Source organism: Onychomys torridus, chromosome 6, assembly GCF_903995425.1.
Source record: "Onychomys torridus chromosome 6, mOncTor1.1, whole genome shotgun sequence".
In the NCBI taxonomy this organism is placed as follows: Eukaryota; Metazoa; Chordata; class Mammalia; order Rodentia; family Cricetidae; genus Onychomys; species Onychomys torridus.
The window spans coordinates 102983812-103002791 of record NC_050448.1 but is presented as its reverse complement, the minus strand read 5'-3'; the positions used below and the strand labels follow the sequence as shown (position 1 = coordinate 103002791).

At 40.2% G+C, this 18980-nt stretch overlaps 1 protein-coding gene across 1 annotated transcript in view; it reads right to left on the bottom strand.

Annotated features, from left to right (window-relative positions):
• Nucleotides 1-18980, bottom strand: part of Zgrf1 (zinc finger GRF-type containing 1) — a 59855-nt gene that overhangs the window by 14209 nt on the left and 26666 nt on the right. The window contains exons 14-20 of the mRNA XM_036190986.1: nucleotides 17417-17556; nucleotides 13293-13436; nucleotides 10771-10885; nucleotides 8555-8817; nucleotides 6181-6340; nucleotides 1050-1127; nucleotides 135-282 (exon numbers count right to left, since the gene is read on the bottom strand). Of these exons, the coding sequence (XP_036046879.1) occupies nucleotides 135-282; nucleotides 1050-1127; nucleotides 6181-6340; nucleotides 8555-8817; nucleotides 10771-10885; nucleotides 13293-13436; nucleotides 17417-17556 (1048 nt within the window). The remainder of the gene's footprint in view (nucleotides 1-134; nucleotides 283-1049; nucleotides 1128-6180; nucleotides 6341-8554; nucleotides 8818-10770; nucleotides 10886-13292; nucleotides 13437-17416; nucleotides 17557-18980) is intronic.

Sequence of the window (18980 nt, the reverse complement as noted above, 5' to 3'; positions counted from 1 at the left end):
AATCAGAACATGCACTAGGTAGAGTTTGTAAGGACACAGGAGGCACACATTGTTGAATTCAAGATCATCCATCCCACAACTAAGAATCTGAGCAGAACATACATATCGAAAGGGCTGACACAGCTCCACCTCACCTGCTTCAGCAGGGCTCTGTTGGTCCCCAGTTTATGCTGCTCAATACTTCTTCTCACATAAACCCTTTCTACAGGAGTCAGGTCTTCCCTCATCAACGCCTGTAGTTCTTTCAGTTGTTCACTTTCATTTTCTGAGCCAGCATGCAAGCTGAAATTGAGTAACATAAAAGAATATTCTTTGTTCATTTCATTTCTTATACATTCTTATACACTTTTTATGTTTGTTTGCTTGTTTTTATTTTTCTGAGACAAGATCTCACTGTCTAGTCCTAGGGGTCCTGGAATTAGCTATGGAGACAATGCTGACCTCAAACTCACAGAGACCCACCAGCTTCTGCCTCCCAAGAGCCAGAATTAAAGGCAGGCACCACCACACCTACTTTGTTTACTCTAAGTTAGAATTTCTACTTAGGTTTCCTAATTTAACTAGAAACTAAAGCTATCAAAGGCCAAATTTAAGATTAAAAACCATAACATTTTCATACTCCTTTTTTCTTTAACTTTCTTTTTATTTATTATTTGTGTCTTTCACATCATGCCTGCCAATCCTACCCATCTCCCACCACCAAGAAAATAAATGAATAAAATAAAATTTAAGAGAAAAAAAAGAAGGGGAAGCTCTCATCATGGAAGCTGCAGTGTGACACAGCGAGTCTCGCAGTAAACCCCTTCTCCATACATCTTTCCATGCAGGCGTTTATTGCAAAGAACAGTTGGTCTTTGCTGTACCAACGCTGGGCCCTCACTGCGACTCTTCCTAGACATCCCATTGCTATCCCGTGTCATGAAGATTGGCAGCCCCCTGCCCCCCACCTCCGTCATGCTCCAGCAGATCACAGATGGAGTAGATGTTGGGTGGGCCCATTTTCATACTTCTTAGCATATTCTGTAACTTTTAGGATTTAGCAGTCTCACCTGTAAGGTAAAATTGGCTTGGCAATCTTCCTAACACTCCCAACTCTGATGAACTTTTCAAACCCAAGACTGAGAAGCCTTAAAGAAAATAAGACAAAAGAGATTCCCTTTACTTACAAAGCAGAGTGTAAAACACAGTTTCATGTTATTATTTTAATGTGAGCTTTTCTTATATATATATAATTTATTTTTTATTTTGTGTGCATTAGTGTTTTGCCTGAATGTATGTATATCTGTGTGAGGGTGCTGGATTCTAGAATTACAGACAGTTGTGAGCTGCCATGTGGGTGCTGGGAATTCCAGATCCTCTGGAAGAGCAGTCAGTGCTCTTAACTGCTGAGCCATCTCTCCAACCCTGTGAACTTTTCTTTAAAGACAGTATGTAGCCCAGACTATCCTTAAACTCTCAATGCTCTTGCCTCAGCCTCTTGAGAACTAGACATACAGATGTGCACAAACATGTTATTATTTTTTGCACAGAACTGTATTTTAAGAGTTATATCATTCAATTTGAAATATCTAAACTCAAAGTAAAAGCAATTAGTCTGTTCTTTCCATTTAAGTCCCAGGTAATTCCTCATTATCTTAGATTAAAAACAAACAAACAAACAAACAAACTGTTGTCCTTAGTCACTCTTAGATATCTGATGAGAGTGCACAATAGCAAAACTTTCCCAGTGGGCAATTTTTAAAAATATATCAAGAAGCGTAAGATGTTTCTATTTTTACCCTAGCTTAGGGCATTTTCCTGAGCTTGCAAGCTGGCTTGGTGGATAGAAGAGCTTGCTGCATAAGCCAGACAAGGTATGTTTGATCTACAGAACCCACAGTGGAAGGAGAGAACTGACTTCTGAAAGTTGTTCTCACACCTCCATGTGTGCTCTGTGGCACAGGTGTGCCCATAGTCCATCTGTCAAGCTGTCTGTCTCCCTCTCTATATCTGTGCCTCTCTTTGTCTCTGTCATACATAGTTTTTTTAAAAAGTTATTTAAAAAACAAAGATTCAGAGATAGATATAAAGACTTAAAGATTTTTGTCACAATATAATTTATATTAGTAAAATTTTGTAATTTACTGATCAAAACTCACTTGAATAATGGTATCAGCAAATCACTAAATATAATTATAAAAAGTCATTGGGTGTTGTGCTGCATACCTTTAATCCCAGCACTCAGAGACAGAGGCAGATGAGTCTCTGAGTTCAAGGCCAACCGGATCTAAAAGGTGAGTTCCAGGACAGCCATGGAGTAAGACCCAGTAAGTGTGTGTGTGTGTGTGTGAGTGTGTGTGAGTGTGTGTGTGTGTGTGTGTGTGTGTGTGTGTGTGTGTGTGTGTGTACATGTTAGGTCAGTGCTTTACCACTGAGCTTCATCCCCATCCAAAATAAACTTTAACTTTAAAAAGAAAAATCAGGCATAGCTGGGCATGGTGGCATGCGCCTGACTTCCTAGCACTTAGCAGGTGAGGTTGAAGGGTCGTCCTTGGTTAACAGTGGCTTAGAGCCAACTCTGAGGTATAGGAGACGCCGTCTCAAGAAAAAAGCAAAAAAAAAAAATTTTTTTTTCTTAAATTTTTCTTTTAAAAAGCAAGACATGAAACAACACATAATGCTGTGTTACTGAATTCCATGTTTAGGAAGTAAATGTGAATGGATATAAACATGATCCATGAAGAAATAGAAAATATATAATCTACATACTTTCTTCAAAATATTTTAGTTTTGTTTTTTAATTGGGTATATGCATGTGTCTGAGTGTGAGTGTGTGCAGACAGAGACCAGAGGTGTTGGATCCCCTGGAGCTGATTTCTGTTATGGGTGCTAAGAAACAAACACCAGTCCTCTAGAAGAGCCGTGCATGCTCTTAACTACTAATTCATTTCTCTAACCCAAGTATTTTCCAGCAACCACATTAATTTGATGGAAGGGTTCATTTTAAGGTTGGGGAAATGGCTCATTAGGCAAAAGATCCTTGCCATGCAAGCTGGGAAACCTGAATTCCATCTCTGAAACCTATGTAAAGGTAGTAGAGAAAATGACTTCATAGTATCCTCTGGCTGTGAAACATGTAATGTTGTGCTACACACATCAGCCTTATACACCACATAATAAGACTTAAAAAAATTAGGCAGAGTCTCACTATGTAGGCTAGACTGATGCTTACATAGATCCACTTCCCTCTGACTTCCAGGTTCCGGAATTAAAGGTTTGTGCCATTACACCTGGCAAATAAAAAATTTTTTAAAGTTAATTTTTTTTTTTAAATATTTCTTTAAGATTTCTTTCTTTTTTTTTCTTTTTTGGTTTTTCGAGACTGGGTTTCTCTGTGTAGCTTTTCACCTTTCCTGGAACTCACTCTGTAGCCCAGGCTGACCTCGAACTCACAGAGATTTGCCTGCCTCTGCCTCCTGAGTGCTGGGATTAAAGGCATGCGCCACCACCGCCCGGCTCTAAGATTTCTTTTTACCTGAATGTATGTGTGTGTACCATGTGTGTATCTGGTGCCTGAGAAGGCCAGAAGAGGCCATCATATACTACCCTGGACCTGAAGTTGTCCTCTGACCTCCACATGTATGCTGTGGTGCACACACACATACACACACACACACACACACACACACACACACACACTAAACAAAAAGACTAGATATATGAGTCATGAATTATAAATAAAGATGTTGTTTATGTTGAAATTCAGATAAATACTAAATTATTGATAAATATTGAGTATTTCCTTGGCATTTAAAATATACTTATTTATTGTCTCTGGGTGTGCACATTCATGCCAATCTGGGCACACATGTGCCCCCTTTCATCCCCTTTACCTGTTGAGCCATTTTACCAGGCCTTCTTTGCAATTAAACAAGCAAACAAAAAACAAGAAATCAAAAGAAAGAGCATTTGCTATTGCTATGCAAGCATGAGTCCTGAGCTCAAATCCCTAGCACCCACATTAGAAACCAAAAACCTGACATGGTCATGCAATCACCTATAACCTAGTACTATGAGGGACAGAGGCTAGATTCAGGCTCAGAAAGAGACTCTGCCTCAAAGTAATAAGGCAGAGTGATAAAGTAGGAGATGACATTCTCCTCTGACTTCTACACATGTCAAGGTATACACTTGTACCCCACACACACCCAGAGAGAGAGAGAGAGAGAGAGAGAGAGAGAGAGAAATTCTTTTTATATTTACTTACATTGTTATTGGCTTCTTTGTATCCCTCTTATTAAAACAATGACATAACTTACATTGTTCAGCTATGTTAATGTGTTTATACAGGTGTGAGAGCCCACAAGTGACTCAGTTTCCCAGTTTGAATCTGAAGTGTATTTTGAGTCAATAGAGTTCAAGCTTATTTGCTCCAAGGCAGTGAGAAAGTTCTGATTAGCCCACAGAGCCTCCTTGAAGGGCTGTGAGAAAGTCCTGTTTAGCCCACAAGAAGGAACACACTATCTAGCTAGATGCAGGCTGCCGATGCCAGCCAGAGGTACATTGAGATAGAAAATGAAACTGCCTGCTCCTTGATGCAAGGCAGGATAGATAGTGGCTGAATGCCTGTGCTGTGCAGTGTTCTACCTCTGTCCTTCAAGACTGTATATAAGCTGGCTGTGAAATCAACTCAGGGCTGTCCAGCATTGACCGGCAGACCTCTCGACTCTTTTCTGTCTTCTTCACTGTCTCCACAAATCTGTACGCCTCTACCCAGCTACCCAGCTGACTGTCGGCAGGCCCAACATACAGGTGTATGAGCAAGAGAATGGCCTATAATTGTTGGTTTGGGGATTGGAATTTAACTGATGTCTATGATAATAAAGCAATCCTATGAGTCAGAGGCAAAGGATTTTTTACTTATGACAAGAAATAGCATAAGCACCATGGTGTGTGTGAGTCCTTTGGTCCCCAATGCTGTGGAATAATCCTTTTCTACACTATGAATTTGTATTACTCTCATAGGTTAATAAAAAGCTGACAGGCCGGTAGCTGAGCAGGAAGTTAGGAGGGAAAGCCAAACTCAGAATGCTGTGAATGCGAAGGGTGGAGTCAGGAGTCACCAGCCAGACACAAGGAAGCAAGATGAGAATGCCATACTGAGAAAAGGTACCAAAGCCACATGGCTAAACATAAGTAAGGATTATGGGCTAACTTAAATGTAAGAGCTAGTTAGTAATAAGCCTGAGCTACCGGCTGAGCATTTGTAATTTATATTAAGCCTGAGTGATTATTTGAGAATGGGGTGGGACAGAGAAATTCTGCTTATACCCCAAGATCCACCAGGAGATGTAGAGCATCTTAGCAGATGCCTGCATGTGCAATGTGCTGTGGATATCGCTCTGTGTAAATAAAGTTCTGATTGGCCAGTGGCCAGGCAGGAAGTATAGGCGGGACAAGAGAGAAGAGAATTCTGGGAAGTAGAAGGCTGGGGAGAGACACCGCCAGCCGCCGCCATGAGAAGCAACATGTAAAGACACTGGTAAGCCACAAGCCATGTGGCAAAGTATAGACTAACAGAAATGGGTTAATTTAAGATAGAAGAAGCAGATAACAAGAAGCCTGCCACAGCCACACAGTTTCTAAACAATGTAAGTTTCTGTGTGCTTTCTTGGTTGGGTCTGAGCGACTGTGGGACTGGCGGGTAAGAGAGATTTGTCCTGACTGGGCCAGGCAGGAAAACTCTAACTACAGCAATGAGTTCAATTGTACAGCTAAGGGGCAATGAGGTGGGAAATCCTCTACTCTTAGCAATAAGCAGTGGTCAATCATCCTTTTAATTCCAGCGGAAGACATTACCCCATTAGTCTAACTTGCAACCCTGAAAAATGCCTTTCAAAGGAATGCTCAGGGCTCACCAGACTGCTTCCCTCAGCAACACGCTTCTGGCCCTACATGACCTTAGCTGAACTTGCATTTTATAGGGTTATTCCAAACTGTTAAAGATAAACTGTCAGATAAATGAACAATTACTTCTTAAGAAGTTAGACTGTTACTACTTCATAACTCTTGGGTCAGAAGCAATGGCCTTGCGCTCTTGTCAGGCAGTAAGAATACATATGGACACTAGGAACACACAGTGTATTGCCTCTCAACAATAATCTAAAATATCAGTTATTTAAGTCTACTTGTCATACTTACCCAAGAAGCACTCTGTCAACAGCTACATTAGTGGAAGAAGAAATGAGAAGTTTCCATGGCCTTCCATTTCCAATTGTTCCAGCATCACACTTTTCAAACAGCTGTACAAAGAACAAAATCACCACGGCCAGCAAATAGCTTTTGCCTGCTCCAAAAACACCTAAAATATCATAAAAACTTTTTTATGAATGCACAAGCAATATCTTCTCTAGCTCACCTTCCTTCATTTAACTAATTAATATATTTTTAAAAAGAGTGTCCACTATGTGCTATGCAAGAGGATAAACAGATAAAGAAAACATTTTCATCTTCAGTAAGGCTACAGTAAACAGGATAAATAAGTAAAGAGATAATGATAACAGGGTAACACTATTATGGGACCAGAGAAGGAAAACTATCTATCTTTGCCCTGGTGGAGATGGGAAGATGTCCTTTAAAGAAAGAAGAAGCAGAACTAAATCTCCCAAAATCCCACACTGACACTCTAGAGAAAGTCAGCTAAGCATGTTGACAGCACTTTTAGAAATTTCCACAGGTACACAGCAAAGAGGCAAGAAAGAGGGCTTGGGCTAGGTTAAGGAATAAACCATAAGAGGACAAATCAGACTCGGGAGGCAGAGGCAGGTGGTTCTCTGTGAGTTCCAGGCCAGTCTGGTCTACATAGTGAGTTTCCAAGACAGTGAAGCTATATTGTCTCAAAAAAGGATAAATTGTAAGTCCACTATAGCTAAAAATTTTGAAATTTCTCTTGAAGCTGGCAGGCAGACACTGAAGATCTTTAAGCAACTGGACTGACTTGTAAGAATGTGTGTCTTAGAAAAACTACGTGGAAGCTGGGCATGGTGGCACATACCCTTAATCCTAGCACTTGTCAACATAATAAATGCAGGCTGGAGAGATGGCTCAGCTGTTAAAGGCTAGGCTCACAACCAAAAAAACATAATAAATGCAACTTTACTGAGGGCCCCATACACTCACTGTACACTCCTCTCTATATATTTAATCATTGAAACATAAACCATACAAGGTATGTGCTATTTTTATTCCACATTTTACAGAACAGGAAATCAAAGCTAAAAAGTAAGTCATCTATCCAAGATCATATATGCTGCGAGCCACAAAAAAAAAATATGAAGTGGGATTTCAGCTGATTATGACAAGCTAATGCCTGAAAGAAGCCAAGGGCCTTCCATAGGTCAAGCTGAGGCTCACAGAGTCTTGGTGATATTGGCTTTTGATTATTAGCTGTTTCCTGCTATGAATTTCTCATGTGCTATTGCAGCTTTTCCATCATTCAATGGGCACCATTTCCCCTCTACTAGAGGAATATTTAGATAACCTTCTGTGCAGTGACATGGCCAGTATCCCTAATTTCAGGCCTTCCTGTCATTATCATCATTAGCAGCATCTGGCCAGGACCATCCCCAGATGGATGAAAGTATCTTACCTGAGATACCTCACAGATTCTCTAAGAACAGACTTAAGCATCCAAACTATCTATTTGAGAAGGCCTGGAGGATGTGCTAATTAAGCTTAACTTTCTCCCTTTCCAAAGTCTTATCTCTAGCTTTAGAGCTACCCTGAACAATTTACTCAGAACTAAAGGGTTCCAACTTACAGGTACATCTAGCTATGATGGAAGATGCCTAGCCAAGTTGCCTAGCAACCAAGGACACTCACCAGAAATGGCAGGAGCAGAGATAGCTTGGAGAGAGAGATAAGGGCCAAAGGGATAAAAAAGCAGTTTTATTTTCAGATGGCGAGATGGAAATGAGAAAAGAGAATAGAAGAACTAGATGGGTAAGAATTGGAGAGGAACAAACTGAGATGGGGAAGAACTAGATTGAAGGGCTAGAAGAAAGTACTAGAGGAATGAGATGGAAGATGAGGAAGAGACAGATGGGGAAGAACAAGATGAGGAAGAACAAGAAGAGAAAGGAGATGGGAGAGGAGCTGAGATGGGAAAGAACTAGATGGATGAGAACATAGAAGGGGCAGAACTAAGATGAGAGAATTAGATAGAACATAGAGGGGACAGATAAATGTAGAGAGAAATCAGGCAAGAAAGTAGCTAGGCATGAGAGCAGAATAGAAGCTGTGTAGAGAGAGAACTGACTCAGAGGAATAAAGTGTATGGACTAAAGAATTTTTGTGTATGTAGATTCACTTCATATCATCAAAGATTAAATTAACAGCTGGTTGTATATTATTCCTGGACCCTGGGAGAGGAGCAGGACCCCCACAGACCCTGTTACATACAGCCAATAAATGATGGAGCCAGGATATGAAAATAATACATTCTTACCCACTAGAAAACTACAAAAGAGCAGAATAACCTATAAATGTTTATATTTATCAAGAATGTCTTTCTTACCATGGATAATTGTGATAGGCAGGGAATGGGTGCAGGGCTCCAGTGTGTCTTCACCACTTTCTTGGGAGGCCATCATTTGAGCTATCTGAATTAGTGCTGTAGCTTGATCCTTGTTCAATGTGTGTACGTCAATCAACTCACTAGCTAACTGCAGGGTTGCTTCTAGGTTCAGGAGTTCAATTTTTGTTTTAATATTTACAACAGCTGGTGGGATAAATTTTCTTTTACTGACATTTTTATTGCTAAATGTAGTTGGCGGAGACCTAGTAAAAAGAGAGTACATCAGAAACAGGGACTTTTGAAATGTGTGAGTGGACTCATTCATAACTTAGCTTTTACTTTACAATTGTCAGAGAACATTTTTGGAGAATAGGCTTCAATCTGGAGGGTTCAAGAGAACTAATATTTACAGAATACCTACTATATGCTGGCATAAATTGTAGTAATTTACATATTAATTTATATACTCTTCACATAAAAAGGAATTATCCCAAATAAAGATAAGTAAATATTGAAATGTTTCCACAAAACCACAGCACTAATAGGTAGTACACTGGCTTAGATAATTAACATAGCTTCTAAATCAGGTAAAATTATAATAGGAAAATGGATTTTATTGTTATATAAAATATATAAAAATGAAGTTACAAGGCTTTAAAAAAAAAAAACAACAACCTAGGGCATTGTGCCAAAGAGAAGGGTAATGCTGCAAGATAAATAATAATAATCCAAACTGGAAGGGGTGCTGAGACTGTAGCTCAGTGATGGAGCACTTGTTTAGCATGTATGGGGTTGAATGCCCAGTGCAAGAAAACATACTTTTCTCATTTTAATATATTAAGTATAAATTGACTTTCCAATTTTTTTAATTCATTCGATGATTTATTAGGACAGGGTCTCATGTATCCCAAGTTGACCTGGAACTCTCTATGTAGCGGATGATGAACTAGAATTCATGTGTTTGCTATCTCTACCTCTACCAGAAGTGGTAAGAGTACAATATATTGCCACAGCTGGTTTATGTGGTAATGAACATGAAACCTAGGGCCTCAAAGATGTGGCTAAATGAGCTGTAGCTGAGCCATATTTCTGATTTTTTAAAAAGAGCCTCGGAGTTAGGGAAACTTAAAAGTGAGATACAGGTAATTAGAATGAAAGCAGTTCCAACATCTACCCTACCCAATCATTCTTTGGACTGTCCGTGACGTCCAGCATAAAGACACAGCTAAGCAGCTGGAGAGAAGGCTTGGAGGGGACGAGCCCTGGCTGCTCTTCCAGGGAATCCACTTCTAGTCCATTACCCACAGAGCAGCTCACAACTGGTTGTAACTCTAGTTCCAGGAGATCCAATAGCCTTTTTGGCCCCCTCAGACACTAGGTACACACATGGTGCACATACATGCATTCAGGGAATATATCATACACAGTAAAAACCATACAAGATGAATAAAATTATACACTATAATGATCCTTTTAAAGTTACCCCTGGGGATAAAGAGGAATAAATTTCAGTATGAGCCCAAACCACAACAAATAAGCAGGTGGAAGGGAAGTAATACATATATTTTTTCTTTCCTCTTACAAATTTTATTTATTTATTTTTGGTGCTGGGGATCAAAACCAGAGCCTCATACATGCTGACAGCATTTCACCACTGAGCCACATCTGTTTTATGCTTAACTTTTAATACATGGCAATTTCCTAATCTAAAAGATAATTAAAATTTTGTTGGTAAAATATACCTAATGTTCTGTTACTGCACTTTCAGTCACCATTTGGACTGGTTAATTATTTTGTCAACTTGATACAAGCTCATATCATCTGGGAAGAGAGAACCTCAATCAAGAAAATGCCTCCATCACATAGGATCCATGAGAAAATCTGTGGGGCACTTTCTTGATTAATGATTGATCAGGGAGGGTCTAGCCAACTGTAAGTGGTGCTACCCCTAGGCAGAGGGTTCTGGGTTGCAAAAGAAAGTAGACTGAGCAAACCAATAAGCTATGGTCCCTGCTTTAGTTCCTGCCTCCAGGTTTCTGTACTGAGTTCCTGCCCTGACTTCTCTTCACGATAGACTATATGCCGTAAGATGAAATAAACTCTTTCCTCCCAACTTGCTTTTATTATAGTGTTTATCATAGCACTAGAAAACAATACAGAGCATACTAGGACATCATAATTTAATACCAATGATCCAAAGATAAAAAATGACTTACATTGTTAACAGGTGTGGCATTATTGGAAGAGTAGCTGGGTTAAAGTAGTCTTCAATGTTTTTCAGAGTGGTCAACTCTGTGCTGGCATTACAAACCAATAATGCATGGACTGTCACTACAGAGACAACATAGAAAATGAGTATTAGATGTAAATAAAACCAACACAAACAAAGTGATTAAATGTCCTTCTAACTCAGAGGCTAGCCTCCGAACTAGTCAGATGACAGAAAATGAAATTTTCGGAACATGAAGAGGTGTTTAAACGTCTACCTTTTACACTCATTTTGAGTGTGAGCACACATGAACTGTGTAACTGCTATCACACTTGGAACAATGTACAAAACAATGTGAAGAACAGGGCTAGTGAGGGCAGGCGGGCGGGCGGGTGGGGCACTGCTTGACAGTGGTGGCTCTCTCTAGTTTCCACAGTGCTTGTGCTATAGAGGAGTGTATGCAATTTTTAAACTTTCTTGTTTTTCTTCCTCAATCATTTATTAAACATATGGAAAACAGAAAATTAGAATGCGAACATTGCTAAGAAAGAATCTGCAACAAACACAAAAATGTCCACCTGAAAAGTGACTAAATGTTAATTGGGCTCTTGTTGGGTTCATACTGGTTGACTATGTTTATTCAGTTAAAAAAAATAATCAGTTGAGTAGAGTGGATCACACCTTTAATCCCAACAGCAGGTGGATTACTGTGAGTTTGAAGCCAGCCAGGTCTATATAGTAAGACTCTGTCTCATTAAATAAATAAATAAATAAATAAGCAAACAAACAAACAAACAAACAAACAAAATAAAGGGAGAGAAAAGAGCAAGTCATGCATGCCTATAATCCTAGCACTCCAGAAGTGGAGGAAGGATTTCTGTGAGTTCATGGCTAGCCTGGGCTCCACAGCAAGATCTTGTCTCAACCAAAAAGGGGGTTGGAAGGTGGTGGGAGATCAAAGGTTAAAAACATGAAATACTAGAAATCTAGGATCATTAAATGCTGTCTCTTTAGTTCACTATGGACCAAATTCAACTATCAGAAATAGAGACTAAAATGTATAGAGAAGTCTCCAGAAGTCTCCATATTCATAGAACTAGATAAGTGTAAACTTATAAAGTCTCTTCTGCTACAAGACTTCTCAGGACCTTAAATGTCAGGGAACTTATAATTTCCTGTTTAAGACAAGTCTTATGTAGCCCAGATCTAAAGATTCCCTTACTAAAAAAAAAAATAAGTGGGTAGTGTGTCATCATAAAACTTTTTCAAGAGGGGCTAGAGAGCTGGCTCAGCAGTTCAGTAGTTTTTTCTCTTCCAGATGGCCAGAGCTGGATTCCTAGCACCCACATGGCAACTTATAACCATCGGTAATTCCAGTGCCAGGGGTCTCAGTGCCACATTCTGACTGCTGCATATATCAGGCAGGCATGTGTGGCACAGACATATGCAGGCAAAACACTCAGACACATAAAAATAAATGCATCTAAAAAGAGAACTTCTCAAAATAGCTTAGATACTCAAGATAAAAATTATATTCTGCTGAATCTCAAATCTCTAAAACCTTCTCAATGTAAAGATACAGTTTACTAAATATACCTTCAAAGACCAAGAAAATTAGAACTCATCTAAATAAAATTATATGAAAAAGGACTCATGTCCAATGTTTACATTTTTTAAATATATAAAATTCAATCTTAACCAAATACTAAGTGATAGTTCAAGATTTCTTTTTCTATGTGGATAGTGTTTTTTCTGCATACATGTATACGTGTACTCCATGTGTGCCCAGTGCCCTTGTAGGTCAGAAGCAGGTGCCAGATCCTAACTGCCCTTACAGATGATTAACTATTGTGTGGGTGCTGGGACTAAACCTGGGTCCTCTGCAAGAGCAATAATTGCTCTTAACCACTGACACATCTCTCAAGCCCCTAAAGACTTCATTATTTTGTTAGTTCTATAGAAATATTTACAAATTCAACATTCATACATGTGTTACTTTTATGTCAACTTGACACAAACCAGGAAAAGGTAAACTCCAAATGAGAAAATACCAATCCTTCCATCAGACCAGCCTATAGGCAAACCTGCGGGGCATTTTCAGGATTTATGACTGAAGTGGAAGGGCCCAGCCCACTGTAGGCCATGCTACCTCTGGGCAGGTGACCCTGGGCTGTATAAAGAAGTAGGCTGAACAAGCCATGGGAAGCTAGCCAGTAAGCGGTGCTGCTCCCTGATTTCTGCTTTAGTTCCTGCTTCCATGCCCACGTCTTGAACAGCCACAGTGGCCTCCCTTGGTGATGGACCAGTAAGCCAAAACAGACCCTTTCCTCCCACAAGCTGCTCTTGGTCAGGGTTCTGTTTCAAGAGAGAAACAATGCATGTTTACCACACTGCACGAACTATTAGGAACTGGAGATGGGTCCTTTCATTGGCTTCAGTCAAGCAAGCCCACACACGGCACTCTTGTTCTCTCTGCCTCCTGTGTCTGCTGTTCCGGATAGACAGAAATTAGCTGGACAGGATACTTACTGTTGGTGGGCCAATGAGAAGGAAAATAGCCTTTCAAAGGCAGCAGCTCCACTTCATTGACCGAAGATGGCCCAAAGAAGGCACTGCATGCGATGAAGGTGTCTAGTTTGAAGTCAAGGGTTTTTGAAATCACCCAAAGATCACCTGAAAGGCCAAACATTTCCAAATTCCAGTTTTACTGAGGTAAGTTTGACCAAAACAAACAAATCAAAACTACAGCTAGTTAGGATATTCAGCATGGCATTTTGGGGTGGTAGCAGGGATTGAACCTAATACCTTGTACATGTTATATACCCATCTACCACTGCACTACAATTCCAGTTACAACACATCTTGATATGTCTTGTGTGATGACTCCCACAACCACGCTAATTAACATATCCAGCACCTGACATGGTTACTTCTGTGTGCATGGTAAGAACCCTTAAGATCTCCACCTTTTGCAGATTTCAAGTACAAGATACATTATGATTGACTGCTGTTACCATGCTGGATATCAGACCACTAAAACTCAGAGAATACACATATATTCAGGCAGGTACTCACATATACATAAAATAAAAATACATCTTAAAAATTATGTGTGTTGTGTATGTAAATCTGTGTGTGTATGTACCACACTGTATGGAAGGGAGAGGACAACCTTCAGTGTTGGTCTTGCTTTCCACCATGTGGGGTCTCTTTACTATTCTTTCCACTACCTCCCCCAGGCCATTTGGCTCAAGCTTCTGGGGATTCTCCTGTCCCTGTCTCTCATCTCCCCATGGTAGCGCTGGGATTACAGATGCTCATCCCATGCACCTGGCTTTTATGTGAGTTTTGGGGATACAAACTCAGGTCCTCACTTTCCTAGTAAGTGCTTTTACCCTTTGAGCCATCTCTCCAGACCTTATACAATATGTTCATAATTGAGATATAGATACAGATACAAAGTAATTTTCCCAGTACAGAACTGTCTATTGGTAGTATCACGTCATCACTCAAAAAGTAGCTTTTGCAGCATTTTAGAATCCAGCTTTTCAGATAATGGACATTCAATCCGTTCTATCAACCTTTCGACATAATGTTCCTTCATTCAGAAAGTCTTGTTACAAATAAAAACTACTGATGAACTCCAACAGTCAGCTTAATGACACTGGAGTAACTCCTCAATTCTACTCAAGAATTAGTAAGTTTGTGGATAAGAACTTACCTATACATTGAGCAGCCCTTGTTTGGATAAGATCATCTGGAGGGAGGCAGTTGGGAGACCGTGAGGGATAGAGTCAGGGTAAACAGGTAAGGCATGTGAATGCTTTCTAAGTACTTGCTTCAACTACCCATTTTTCAAGGAAGAAAAGGATTTAAAAGAGCATAGAAAAGGGTAAAGGGACAAGGAGATGGCTCAAGAGGTAAAAGCAGTTACAAATCGAACTCTTGCTGAGCATGAGGACACACTCCTTTACTCCCAGCACTTGGGAGGCAGAGGCAGGAGGTTCTCTAGGACCAAGGCCAGCCTGCTCTAGAGCTAGTTCCAAAACAACCAGAGTTACACAGAGAAACCCTTTCTCAAATTAAAATAAAATAAACAACAAAAGGAGGTGGGAAGGGAGAGAGGGAGAGAGGGGAGTGGGAGGGAGGGAGAGAGAGAAGCATTTGCTGTTCAAGCCCGATGACCTGACTTTGACGGTCAGAGCCTATGTAAAAAGCTGGGTAGGGTGGGTAAGTCTGTAATCCAGAATTCCTATGGGGTAAGATGGGAAGCAGAGGCAGAGCAGGCCAGAAGCTCGCACACACTGCACAACAGCAGAAACAAGAATATCCTGCCTTAAGACAAGGTAGGGAGAACTGGCCTGAAAAGTTGTCCCCTGACCTTCACACATGTGCCACAGCATGTGTGTACCTGCCTCACACACACACTCACAAGTAAATTAGTCAAATTGTTTTTTTAAAAGGGTGGGGCTGGAACGATGGCTCAGACGTTAGGAGCACTGACTGCAGATGACCCTGGTTCAATCTCTAGCATCCACATGGCAAAACACTCCCAAACACAAATTTTATTTTTTTAGCTTTTATAATTAAAAGGGGAAAGGAACATAGCATGGCATGGTGGTGCTCAGCTTTAATCCTAGCACTCCTGAAGCAGAGGCAGGTGGATCTCTGAATTCAAGGTCAGCCTGGTTTACATATCGAGTGCCAGACCAAAGTTAAGACCCTCTCTCAAAAACAAACAAAATAAAATAGAAAAAAGCATAAGAAAAAGTAAAATAAATAAAAAATACAACTTTATAGAAACATACAAGTTTATCGATCATAATAAATCTAGTTATTGAGCATAATCTAGAAGTAAAATTTGTTTTGGATTTTTTTTGGTTTTTTTTTTGTTTGTTTGGTTTTGGTTTTTCGAGACAGGGTTTCTCTGTGTAGCTTTGCACCTTTCCTCAAACTCACTCCGTAGCCCAGGCTAGCCTCAAACTCACAGAGATCCACCTGCCTCTGCCTTCTGAGTGCTGGGATTAAAGGCGTGCACCATATAAGTAAAATTTTTATACTAGAATATGTCTAAAAGAAACATACTTATAAAAACACAAAAAGAAAGTATTGGAAAATGACTTACCAAGTAAATATTAGTAACAGTAAACCTGATATATTTATACTGATAATACATTTTAAGAAAAAGACCCTTCTAGTTGAAGGGTCTCTCTATAGGAAAAATGTTTTCATCTACCAAGAAGATAACTTAAAATGTGTATTTATCTGGTAAAACTGCCTCAGTCTATGAGATGCAACAAGTAGCAAACCAGCAAGAAGAATGTATGCCACAATAAAAGAATTCAACTTAGCCCCCTTGATTGCCCACAGCTAGCTAACATTTAGGCAAGCAATACTAGGTTTGAGCGGGTTCTTAACGAGCATTTTGAAACCACTGGCGAGCAGAGCTGGGAAACAAAGCCATGAGTTCTCTGTGCTCCCACTGGAGCAGGTTGATCCACAGGGTCTCCTGTACTAGGACGACACTCGATAAAAAATCAGCTTGGAACTCTAAAATAAAGGTGCATGTCACAGTCTCATGACCTATAATGCAACATTTCCATTCAAGGACTATACCCACAAAAGCTTCTCGTATATCTATAAAAAAATAAATAAAGACGCTTACAACATACCAAGCTTTGTGAGGACTGGGGTAAGAATTGCACACCTTTTATCCCAGTACTTAGGAGGCAGAGACAAAGGCAGAGGCAGAGGCAGGCCTCTGTGAGTTTGAGGCCAGACTGGTCTACAGAGTGGATTCTGGACAATCAGGGCTGTTAGGTTACACAAAGAAACCCTGTCTTGAAAAACTAAGAAAAAAAGAAAGAATAAGTCATGAATGCTGGGCCATGGTGGCACACAAAGTTAAATTACTTTATTATTTATATGATACCAAGAATGTAGTGTAACTTCAATAAAGTAGCTTCTGGAATTATTAGTAGTAGTAGTAGTAGTAATAGTTTTTCGAGACAGGGTTTCTCTGTGTAGTTTTGGTGCCTGTCCTGGATCTCACTCTGTAGACCAGGCTGGCCTTGAACTCACAGAGATCCGCCTGGCTCTACCTCCCGAGTGCTGGGATTAAAGGCGTGTGCCACCACCGCCCAGCTGAAATAAAAAAATTTTTAAAAACTCTAAAATTTTTTTGTTTTTGGTTTGTTTGTTTTTTTTTGGGGGGGGGGGGTTCGAGACAGGGTTTCTCTGTGTAGCTTTGTGCCTTTCCTGGAACTCACTTGGTAGACCGGGCTGGCCTCGAACTCACAAAGATCCGCCTGCCTCTGCCTCCCAAGTGCTGGGATTACAGGCGTGCGCCACCACCGCCTGGCTTGTTTTTGGTTTTTTGAAGAAGGGTTTCTCTATGTAGCCTCACACTGTCCTGGAACTCACTCTGTAGACCATGCTGATCTCAATTCACTGTCTCCCGAGTGCTGGGATTAAAAACTCTAAAAATTTAAAGTATGCTATTTATGAATGATTATACCGCAATTTTCACTGTATGGCACTATTAACTTCTACTTTAGGAATTCTCTTTACTATAAAGGATTTGCAGAGCTGCATGTTAACCAAGATGCTCAGCTGTGTGGAACACAATCATGAACATGAGCAAGTCTGCCTACCTTTATTATAAATTGAAGAGCTCTCCTTCCGACTCAGCTTAAGATAAATCTTACTTTTTGTTCCACTGTAAAATTCAGGATTTACAGTTGCAAACTTCTTTAGTTTACCATACTGTTTTCTCTGAAATTCATAGCCTTTCCTGAAAAAATAAAAAAAGAACAAAAAATAAAAGTGAATTTGAGGGGTTAAGAGACTCCTCAGGTTAAGAACACTTCCTGCTCTTCCAGGGACCTGAGTTCGGTTCCCACACACACACCTGGCAGCTCATAAACACTTGTAACTCCAGCTCCAACAGATCCAATAACCTCTCTGACCTCCACAAACACCCACAAACATGCACACATACTTACAGTACCCACCCACAAACATACAGTACCCACCCACAAACATGTACACAAACATTCAGTACCCACCCACAAATGTGCACATACATATAGTACCCACCCACAAACATGCACACATACATACAGTATACACAAATACGTGCACATACATACAGAAACATATCATATGCATAAATATTGCTAAAAATATTTTTTAAATGAATTTTAATATTAAGGAAGAATTATTTTAATTTTTAACATGGCATGTAATGCAAAGAACTAGAATTGTACATGTTTATTTACTTTCATAGATGTTGTAAAATATAAATATATTCTATCAGCTGGGTAGTGGTGGCACATGCCTTTAATTCCAGCACTTGGGAGGCTGCGACAGGTGGATCTCTGTGAGTTCAAGACCAGCCTGATCCATTAAGTGAGTTCCAGGATAGACTCCAAAGCTACACAGAGAAACTCTGTCAGGAAAAAATCCAAAAAATAAAAATAACAAAAAGAGAGAGAGAATAATTCACAGATCTGTCATCAGCTTTAATAATAATCGCGGTCGGGCAGTGGTGGTGCATTCCTTTAATCCCAGCATTTAGGAAGCAGAGGCAGGCAGATCTCTCTAAGTTCATGGCCAGCCTGAACTACAAAGAGAGTTCCAGGACAGCCAGAGCTATTACACAGAGAAACACTGTCTTGAAAAAACAAAATAATAACAACAATAATAATAATGACAGAAAAGGTATTTAGAAGCTAGACCTTCTAAGTTTATATAGCTGTAAAATCACAATGATAAATAATCTTAAACATTATTGTTATGAGGAAATAATATATACAAAGTCCTTGGGAAAGACCCTATCATCTGTAAGCTTTCAATAAGTTTTTCATTTCCATGCAAACTATCATTACGTTTAGTTGTTTAGTGAGCCCACTTTCATCCTATCAGCTCTATAATTCAGGCTTGGACGACCTATCCCTGTACTGTAAAGAACTGTTACAGTGGATTTATAAACAGGGTTTCCCTTAGGATTGTGAACAGCCATGAAGAGAAGGAGGGAGGAAGGGAGGGAGGGAGTGAAGGAGGGAGAGAGTGAAGGAGGGAGGGAAGGAGTGAAGGAGGGAGGGAGGGGGGGAGGGAGGGAGGGGGGGAGGGAGGGAGGGAGGGAGGGAGTGAAGGAGGGAGGGAAGGAGGGAGGGAGGGAGGGAAGGAGGGAGGGAGGGAGGGAAGGAGGGAAGG